We start from the raw sequence: 10,595 nt of genomic DNA on the forward strand, positions 1-10,595 counted from the left end.
AACTGTTCACATTCCCACGTTCTTTGCAGTGTTATTCAACAACAGCCAAGATGTAGAATCATCACTAAATGCCCACTGACCGATGCGTGGATAAGGAAAACGTGGCATATATACACAATGGAATATTGCTCAGCCGGAAAACAGGAGATTCTGCCATCTGCAACAACATGGATGAACCTAGAGGACATTAAGTAAAATAAGCCTGTCCCAGAAATACAAAAATACTGCATGATTCCACTTACATGAGATGTCCAACGTATACAAAATTCATAGAGTCAAAGCATAGAATGGTGGTTGCCAGGAGCTGGGGGAGTTACTAATCAATGGGCGTAAAACTTTAGTTAGTCAGCATGATGGATCGTACACTGAAAATTTTGTTATGAAGGTAGATCTCACATTAAATATTCTTATCACAACAGAATAAAAAATTTTAGAGAATTTTCTTAGCACAATGAAATACATTGTTAAGTGAAAAAGAAGGATGTAGAACAATGCATAGCCATATCCTATTGTGTGGAAGAGGGATATATATACATATATATCTTAAATTGTGTGTATATATGGTATAGCTTAAAATATTTCTGGATGATTCACAAGAAACTGTAAACAATAGTTTACTTCTGAAGAGTGGGACTGTTATTTTTCATTTTATATTATTTTGAAGTATATGATTTTTTAAAACCATGTTTTTAAATTAAAAAATACCAATTTATATCTTTTGTAAAAAAGCTTTATAACATTTTTTGCTTTCTGACTGAGAACATCTTTCTACACTTTGTAGACTTGTCCGATCTCGAGAAAATCTGGATATTTGTTGAAAATTTCAAGCAGGAACATAAACTCAGTGTTCTGGTGAGCATTGTAAGCATAAGTAGAGGAAAAACCTCCTGTCTGCACATTTTTCATCTTTATGGATGTGGGTTGATATGTTTTTGTGTGTCTTTATGTAAGAATCTTACTAAGAATCTCTGATGGTTGGGCCTATTCATGTAATTAAGTTTACTCAGGATTGAAGAGGAAATCCAGCATGTTGGTTAGATTTCTGGGGAAAGGAAGGGACCACCCACTGGGTGAGTATTGTGGGAGGATGAGTATGTTCCATTTTTCATAAAATGATTTGTATATTGATGTTCCTGAGTTCTGTAGATTTGGGGATTGATGTATTGAAATTGGAGGCTCAGGGAAAAATAAAAAGTTTAGTCCCAAGGAGCACCTGCTGGAGACCAGCGAATCTTTTAGTAACAACATCAGCGTGCAACCCCACAGAGGGCCTGGGAACGCTCAGGTGGAAGCTGCCCTGTCTGCTCTTTGCAGATGTTCCACTTTTAGCTAAGCTGCTTTTCTCTCCAGATAGTTTCTAATGTGCTCTCAAATGTCATTTGGGCCAGAGAGTCTGGGATTGCACTATCCACTATGGCGATGGAACGTTTCAAATGTAGTCAGTCCAAATTGAGATGTGCTATAAGTGTAAAAATTAGCAGATTCTGAAGACTTAATGTGAAAAAAAATTATGTGTTATTAATATTTTTCTATCCTGATTACATGTGGAAATGATACTGTTTTAGATATCTTCGGTTAAATAGAATATATTATTAAAATTAAATCCACCTGTTTCTTTTTACCTTTTTAATGTAGCTACTAGAAAACTTAAAAGTAGATGTTTCTATTGGACATTGCTGGTCTGGAGGAATTTCCAAAGCACTCTCTTGTGGATTAAGTTGCCCGGCTGAGGCCTCTTAATTGGATACCTTTGCACAGTTCTATGGCTGAGTATGATATTTTGCACAAATGGCATTTTCCTGGAAGAGGTTTGGAATAAAATGTCAGTTGAGCAGAATTGCCACTTGAATGGTGGGAAGAGCTGGGTGGTGGGGTAGTAAGAGGTGTGGAGTTTAAAAACAGATTCTTTGGCCCTATTTTTCTTTATTTTGAAATGGGACCTGTAATTTCTACATCAATAATGCAGTTTGTGTGGTCAGTAAAAGAGCTCACAGAAGATGGACTTGCAAAAAAAAAAAAAAAAAACTTTGCTACCAATACTCTGGGTAAGTACAAGCAGTTTTCTTGTTTGTTTTTAGCAAAATAAACAGACAAAAATGAACCACAGAAGGATCAAAAAAAATACATTGATTAACTTTTTGGGTTCCTGGTCTTGGCCTGATCACGTTTGCTTTAAGTTTATCTTTAATTGTGTTTATTTTTCTCATAAAACATTACTTTTTTAAAAAGGTTAATGGTCTTGTATTAGAAAAAAACAAACCTAGCATTTACAACTTGGAATGGTCACAAATTGTAGTTTCTTGAACAGCAGTGATGATGGTTGTGCTCAAGTCCATAGCCCATAGCCTACTCTGCCAGCTCCAAGTCGTGGATCAGAAGGTTTGAAAACAGAGAGTCCAAAGATGCTCCCTTGGTAAAGGTTTCTCGTTAAAAATTTGTGTGAACGGTGACAGCCTAACACCCATTTCACTCTAGTACCATGTGGACAATGCTAAAACAACATACTCGGGCATGCCACCAAGGTGTGTCATTGTCACCGTGGGTCGGAGCACACGGAAGTACTAGAGGACCATCCTACCAGTGGGGTACATCTCCGCAGTTTATCCTTCACTCATTTTTCTGCACGTCATCCTGAGTTAATCCAATTTCAAATGTGTCTGTTTTCAGTAAACCAGTTATGATAATTTATACTAAACAAATCGAACTGGAACCCATTTGAATAGGCTTTGAATTTGTTTTTTCATTTTTCATTTTTAATACAAATGGCTGACTGTGCTCAATCATCAAGCTGCATGCACAAAAACTGGCCAGCCCAAACCGTGTATTAATCATTAGCAAATGGAACTTTAAGGAGTCCTTATCATTAAGGTAGTACAAGTATTAATATTTATATTGTAAAACTAATATGTAGCTCGATCTTTAGAGGACAGGAACCCCCAACCAATACATGCAGATTCTATGTGCGTGGACGGAAGATAGTTTTGACATTCAGTTTTGCTATATAGAAACAGAATGAATAAATGAACTTTTTTCTTTTTTTTTGCAAGAGGTAAGTAAAAGATTCAATTTGATTCCTCTAGAGTGGGGGAAAGGAGTTGAACATAGGTCTTCATTTTGCAGTCACCATCTGCACGAATTCTTCATAGCTGACTTGTCTGTCTCCTCAACACCCAGACCACTTGCTTATGGTAAACTAATCTTTTAGCGAGGTGGTTTAATTAAGTATTGTCCTAAGTCACAAGATGGGTGGCAGGGCCTTGGGTGGTTGTCAGGGTTGTTGAGGGTGTCCATTGCATAGCAATCCTGTTCCCAGCCAAGAACGGAACAAATGGAGGAGTGAGATGGTGGAGTCACAGATGAAAGCACTCCTGTTGCTGATGAGGCCAGTTGAAGGGCAGGTTCAGTGTGAAAGCCAAAGGGGTTTCCTCACACTGAACCCAAACTGAACCCAAGAATCAGGAAGACTCACCTTCCTGGTCACCTGGGACTGACTTCCTCTTCCTCCCCTGGAAGACGACAAGAGGAGCAGAGCTGAGCGTGGCCAGTTCATTGTCCCCAAGCTTACTGATGTCACTATCGAAAAGTGCACCACCTCCCCAATGGAGGGAAGAGGGTCGGGGAGGACAGGCTCACCCTGACTGCACTCTCTCCGCCAGGAAAGGAGTGGAAAGAAGCTTTCTCCCCAGTGGTGAGGTTGCATTTTTTTTTAAAACAAATACCTGGAAGCTTGCTAGGAAACAGCTCTAGTTTAGTACAAAATATTGCCATCATTGACTTTGTTTCAAACGTGGTATCATTGTTGAAATTACCAAAAGTACCAAAATGTGACATCATGCAGGGGTTTTGGCTTATAACACTATGGGATGGCAAAGACTTCTTAAGTGCTGCAGCTGGACCCCATGTGGCCGCCCAGCAGGGCTGGCTACATAATTTGCAGAGCCCAGTGCCAAATGGAAATGCGAGGCTCCATGTGCAAAAATGATGAAGGATTTCAATAGAGCGAAAACAGAGCATTAAACCAGCTGCAAGGGCCTTCCAAGTGCAGGGCTTTTGTGCAACCTCGCAGGATGAAGCCAGCTCTGCCACGCACCCATCCACCCACCACCCGCCAGAATTCTGCTGCACGCTTACTGCACTCTGGGCATGCGCGAGTGTGGTCCATATATATTTTTTATTTCACCCTATGATGGGGGTATTCTTACCTACACATTACAGCTGAGGAAACTGCGATGGAGAGGGGTTATGTATCTTGCCCAGGGTCAAGTGGAGGAGCCAGAATTTGACCCTGCATCTGACTGCCCACAGCCCATGTTCGTATCTACAGCACAATTCCACTCACCCAGCAGTTCCTCCCTCACCCGGTCACTGCATTACTGCGAAATGATGCTAAGCAGGAAGGGGTGGGGGTGACCAGCCATGCGAGGGGAGGCCAGGCTGGGGTGCTTCTTAAAGGGGCCCAGAGGTTTTGGTGAAGATGAAGCGGAGGGTAATCTGGGGACCTTGGCGTTGCCTGGGAACAGGGACAGGCAGGACAGACTCTAAAGGGACCGCCTCTTTGGTTATGCAGCTGGTGACCTCGCACCTTTGTGTGGACCTGGCCTGCTTCTAAGGACCTTGCTATCTCTTCACTTTCATTTCCTATTTGTGTTAGAAACATGGTATTGCTCGCTCCAGCCTCTCTGAGAAGCGTAATAATCTCACGCTCTGATATTTATCCATCCTCTCTCAAGCGAAAGACACAGCACAATACACAAAGAGGCATGCCAGCCATTGAGGGGCAGCTGAGTGTGTCTTTGCTTGAGAGATGAGGAGAGGCAGACAGGTTTAAGTGCTTCAGCAGGACCAGGGCCAAACAAAAAGCACGGATCTCTGTCTGAGTCCTGGGAAACTGCCGGCCGCCTTTCTAATATGAAACATGTTTTCCCGGCCCGATTATATAACGTGGGATAGGTTGTTTTCTGTTTTCTAAGATTCAGCTGGGCCTCCAGCAACATTTGCAATCCCCTGCCAAACACCAGTAGGTTCTTGCTCCTCTGAGGATAGTGCAAACACCAGTATTTGCAGAATTTATCACCAGATCCTAAGGGTTTGGAAGCTGGCAGATTAGTTAAATGCGAGATGCCTCCAGAGCCTATGTCTGCACACGGCTCTTTGTTGAGATGTCATAGTATATGAATTAGATGAAGTTTGGACATAATTCTCTGTAACCTTTTGTGACGGTATGTGGGGTCCAGAGAGATTTTAATAGTTTATCCTATTATGGGACAAAAGCAAACTGCTCTGAGTGGGATGGTGGGTGGATGAACCCTGGGCGTGCAGAGATCTCTTGAGACAGCTTCCATTCGGTTGCTGCCCATGTTTTGGGTCCCCTCCAGGCCTGCGCGTTTTGCCCGTTAGCATTCAGTGGCGTTAAGAGTCCATGAGGAGTGAGGACAGATGGGAGGGAGGCGAGGCTGAGCTGAGTGCCCTGCTGGCAGCCTGCCACAGCCCTGCGTTAGCAGATTAAAACTCTCACCCGCGTCTTAGCCTCTCTCACCACAGGACACAAGACGAGGACACTGATTCTACCTCCGCCAGGACAGCTGCGTCACCAGTTAATTGACTGTGATAAACAGGCGGCGGTGCCTTCGCTCTCTGGCAGAAGGTGGGGAAGGACGTGCTTCAGGACACGGTAAACGCTGTCACTGGACGCTCTGGTACTGGGTGGTCTCTCCCCACAGGCTGTTCCACACGGGGCCCCCAGGCCCGGAGACACCTTCACTGCAACAGCACGTACTGTGCACTTCCCACGTGCCAGTGGCTGCGCTAAATGCTTTTCTTGGATTCTCTCATTCAAGCCCCGTAACAACTGCACAGGTTTTACAGATGAGGAAACTGAGGGTCAAAGGTAGCCTGAAACCAGAGCCCATGACTCCCTTCCCGAACAAAGGACAACGAAATGATAGTTGGGGCATTTTTAGTACAGGGCTGTATCTGTCAGTTATTGCTATGTAACAAACTACTCCGCAATCTCAGGGCCATGCCATCGTAGGCATGTATTTTTTGCTGACTCTTCCGCAGGTCTGCTGGGTGGGCTAATCTCAGCTGGGTGTCTCCAAGCAGCAGGTTGGGTCTGGAGTATGTCCCAAATGTCTTATATCAACCTTCAACCGTTATGCAGGCCAAGGTATATTCTCATGGCAACAGCAGAAGCCCGAATGTGCAAGCAGTTCCAAACCCCTGCCGGTTTCACTTCTGCTGACATCCAGGGGACCAAAGTAAGTCATTTCACTGAGCCCAAAATCAAGCATCAGGGAAGTATATACTTCTTTACTCCCGTGGAGGGAGTAAATATTGTCAAACAATCTACTACAAGGGTTCATTTTTCAACATTCTAATTCTTTGGAAATGGGTCACCTGAGTTGGTATAGTAACTACGAACCAAAATATTTAATGAAAAAAAACACCTTATTTAGTCCATAAACATTTATAAAGGGTGTGCCATATGCTAGACACTGTGACCAGTGGTGAGGATTGAGAAATTAAAGGGACTGGCCTGGTGGGGGACTTAGACACAAGTGATTTCAGTAACCATGTGGTAAGTTCTCTTAAGTTCTCTTTCATCCACGCGGGGAGCGAGGCTGCAAAGCCTCTGAGGAAGACAGAGAACGGCACTTCCAAGGTGGATGCTTCCTCAGACATGGCATGCGTTTGGTGCCGGGTGTTCTTACTTGTCAATAACCTTCACCCTGAGCTTTACCCAAGCACTGTTTTGTTCCTAAGGCCTTTCAGCTCATAATCCTTCAAGGTTCCCAGAGAGGCACAGTACCTGGGCAGCAGTAAGTGCTGTAGAAATGTCGCGAATGTTGTTTTAGCAGCCAGGTTCCTTAACCTGGAACTGAAGTCCTTTGTGAGCGGACCCCGCCTCCTATGCAAATACACTTCCCATTATTTTCCAACACGGATCCTCTAGCAGTCAGCCCCTTATTTTTGGAGCATGCCGCTGGCAGCACTACCTCGGTACTGCCGTCCCTGCTGCTCCTCTGCCTGGAATGTCCCCCACCTGGTTAACTCTCACTGCTCCTCCATCACCTGGCTGGGACACTCCCCCGTGCAGAGCCTGGTCAGGTGCTCCTCCTCTGGGGTCCATGGCACCCTCTGTGTGCCTGTCGCCACTCAGTACAAGCCATCTGTTGGTAGCTGGTTTCTTGCACAGAGCGTGGATGCATGAGGACACACCGTGCCTGGCTCTCGGGAGACGCTCAACCCATGTTGGCTGAACTGAGCCCTCCAGCTGTGAGACTACGTGCAAATTGCCTGAGCCTCCCCAAGCCTTACTTTCCACTTCTGTAAAATGGGGATAATGATCCTTTTATAGGCAGGGGTGAGAATGAAAGAAAGAGCTGTAATGTCTTTACCCGGGAGACATAACTGTGTTCACACAAAAAATATGCACTCGAATGTTTACAGCAGCTTTATCCATAATGACCCCAAAGCAGAAGGAGCCCAGGTACCCTTCACCTGGTGAAGAGGTGAACTGTGGTACTTCCAGACAGCAGGATGCCGGTCGGCACTAAAAAGGAACAAAATGTAGATGTACGTAGCAGCCTGGGTGAATCTGAAATGCATTGACCAAAGTCAAGCCAGTCTCAAAAGGGTGCAGACTATATGATTCCGTTCGTAGGGCATTCTGGAAACCGTAGACCTAAGGTGCTGAGAGGAGGCCAGTGATGCGGGGGGTGAGGGCGGGGGAGCTGTGACTCTGGAGGCAGTGTGAGCGGTGGCGAGGGGGTGTCTGGGTGATGGAGCTGTTCCGAATCACACCGCAATCCAATGCACAGAGTTACCCGACTCTACACATCTGTCAAAACTCTTCACGTGTGTATACACGCACAAGGAATATTCCCGCATGTAAAAAATATATTTAGAAAAAGCAAAAAGAGAGGAAAGTATTGTAACTTTCAGCACAATGCCTGGCATGTGGTGAGTGCATTTCGTAGTAAGAAGTGGGTTATTCATTATGATTGTTTCTTGGTGCCCTCCCTTAATAATCAACGAGCTCCCATCAGGGGGACTGTGTCCCCTTCAGCTTGGAGTGGGGGCTAATTTCAGACCACAGGGAAGGCTCATGCAGTCTGGCGCTCCCCACACCACAAGCCGCATCCCCACCCCCTGTCCCAGAAAGGACCTTGGAGCCCAGGTGAGGCTCTTGGTCTTAAACTGCACCGGGGAGCCCTCCTAAGGAGAGAGAATTAATAAACTCAAAGTCAGAGATTATTTGCCCATTGGCTTTGGTTTTCTGCCAGCCATGGAAGCTGCTTCTGATGAGACACAGAAGTCTCCCGGAGTGGAGCCCCCTGGGCCGTGCGGTGCACCCCCTCCTGCCTGTGGTCCCTTTCCCAGGCAGGGCTGAGCCCTCTCTGGTTGGCCACCTGCTGTCCTAGGTCTCCCAGCCAAGCAGCGCCAAGGAGCACGGGCTCCAAACCCAGTAAGCCATCCTGTGGACCCAGACCTCGTCTATGATCTGGCTGGGATTTGGCCAGTGTTTTTCTAAGGAGTGCCGCTAACAGGCTCCCATTCGGGAGGTTTAAATTCAAAATCCCAGCTAAGCACCTTCGTCCCTTTACTGAGCCGAGGCCCAGGCGCCCACACTCCAGCCCTCCCTGCTTTAAGCAGGTTCTTTCACACATCCCGTCCCAGGTGTAGCACACAGGACCCCCCAGGTGTAGACCTGGCACGGTCTGGGAAGAGAAGCCCGACAGCTCGTCCCCAGCCAGCCTCCGCTCCCCAGCCCTCACTTCCCAGGCATTCTGCAGCCCACCCCAGTCTGGTCTTCGTCCCCATCATTGGCGGCTCCCTTGTTGAGGTCACCTATGACCTTCATGTTGCCGGATCCGGAGGGTGCCTGCCGTTCTCATCTGCTCCGTCGGCAGCACTGGCCAGGTGCCCACACAGCCCTGGCACACCTGCCGAGCTGCTGCGGGCCCCCCTCTGAGGTGCGCTCCTGCTCGACCGCCTTAGACACCCACAGCTTCTCCACGCGGCCTTGAGACATTGGCGTTGCAGCCAGCCCGCTCCCAGCCCTCCTCTCCTCCCCTCGCCACTCTCTGTCGGGATCCTGCCCAGGGCCCCAGATGCCCCCGCATGCTCTGGCTGCCTGGCTCCCAGGGCCTCCTTCCAGCCCACATCTCAAATACCTCAGAACTCAGCGTGATGAAAATCAAACCCTTAACCCCTCTCCCATCTGCCCCTCCAATGGGCCCCACCTCAGGGCTGGCATCGCGGCCACTCACCGGCTCAGCCTTGACGCCCCCTCACCTCCCCGTCCAGTCATCATGGTGCCTTTGAGCTGCTGCTAACTCCCCTCCAGTCTGTCCCCTTCTCTTCATCTCCGTGGCTACCACTCTGCCCAGGCCACCTTGGCCACTGTGATGTAGCGTAACAACAGGAGGCCCTCTGTGCCCACTTGTGCCCGCCTTCCTGCCAGAGGCTTCCTCCACAAAGCTGACGGAGTGATCCTGAAACATACAAATCTGATTTGCACTGCTTAAACTCGTCCCTTGGTTTGGTATGAGTTGAGTGACTTTGGCGTCGGCCTCCAGGCTCCAGCCCCACCTTGTCCTGCCCTACCGCCTGTCTTGCTCACTCAGCTGTGGCCAGCCTGGGTGGACTCACTAGCCTCAGGGCTTCCTAGTGCATGCCGTGCTCCACGCCCCATCCCACCCCTCTGCCTGCTTATTCCTGCCTCTCATTTGATTCTTAGCAGAAATGTCACTCCATTGCTAACGTGGACCTGACCCCACCCTGCCCCACCCCATGAGCTCACCGCAGTCCAGCACTTGCCTGGACTGGGCGAGTAGGTGAGTCTTGTAATGACACGTGTGACGCCTGGTAGTGCCTGGCGAGCACTGTGAGGGCAAGGAGCCCTCTCTCTGTACCCTTGGTGCTTAGTGCTGGGCCTGGCATTTAGCAGGCCCTTGGTAAGTGCTTACTGAGTGAGCGGAACTGGATAACTGGATAACTGGGGGACAGGTTGAGATTGGGGCAAGGAAAGACCTGACTCAGCCTCATCACTCTCTGACCCCAAACCAAGAACACCCCATGAGAAGCCGATGCCTTGAAGGCCTCCTAATGGCTCATTTTCTCTGGGACTCTGTCCCGTTGGCTTCCCCAGGTAATCCGATCTTTGAAACCATCTTTATATAATTTGTAAGGTCAGTGTGTAAGTCCCCCAGGCTCACTATGGGATGTTTCTGTTATTGTACAAAAGGAGAAGTACCAAAGGGTATTCACCCATGCAGCTGTCTGCTCCTAAAATCTGCACCAGTCACTTCCCAGAGGTAGAAGGGCAATGATTCTCTCCAGCAGATAGGACAACTGGTGGAAGCACAAAGCCCACTAGTGAGTCACCAAAGTGGCTTTAATTCGAGGTTTCTTTTTTTTGAGACAGAATCTCACTGTGTTGCCCAGGCTAGAGTGCCGTGGTGTCATCCTAGCTCACAGCAACCTCAAACCCCCGGGCTCAAGCAATCCTTCTGCCTCAGCCTCCCAAGTAGCTGGGACTACAGGCATGCGCCACCATGCCTGGCTAATTTTTTCTATATATTTTAGTTGTC

The 10,595-nt window shown here is 47.7% G+C and overlaps 1 protein-coding gene across 1 annotated transcript in view; it reads left to right on the forward strand.

Annotated features, from left to right (window-relative positions):
• DHRS12 (dehydrogenase/reductase (SDR family) member 12) overlaps positions 1-10,595 on the forward strand; it is a 35,720-nt gene that overhangs the window by 15,690 nt on the left and 9,435 nt on the right. The window contains 2 exon segments of the mRNA XM_012648421.1: positions 760-852; positions 1,967-2,045. Coding sequence (XP_012503875.1) covers positions 760-852; positions 1,967-2,045 — 172 coding nt within the window.

The sequence above is a fragment of the Propithecus coquereli genome, unplaced genomic scaffold (genome assembly GCF_000956105.1).
Source record: "Propithecus coquereli isolate 6110/MARCELLA unplaced genomic scaffold, Pcoq_1.0 Scaffold11, whole genome shotgun sequence".
Classification (NCBI taxonomy): Eukaryota; Metazoa; Chordata; class Mammalia; order Primates; family Indriidae; genus Propithecus; species Propithecus coquereli.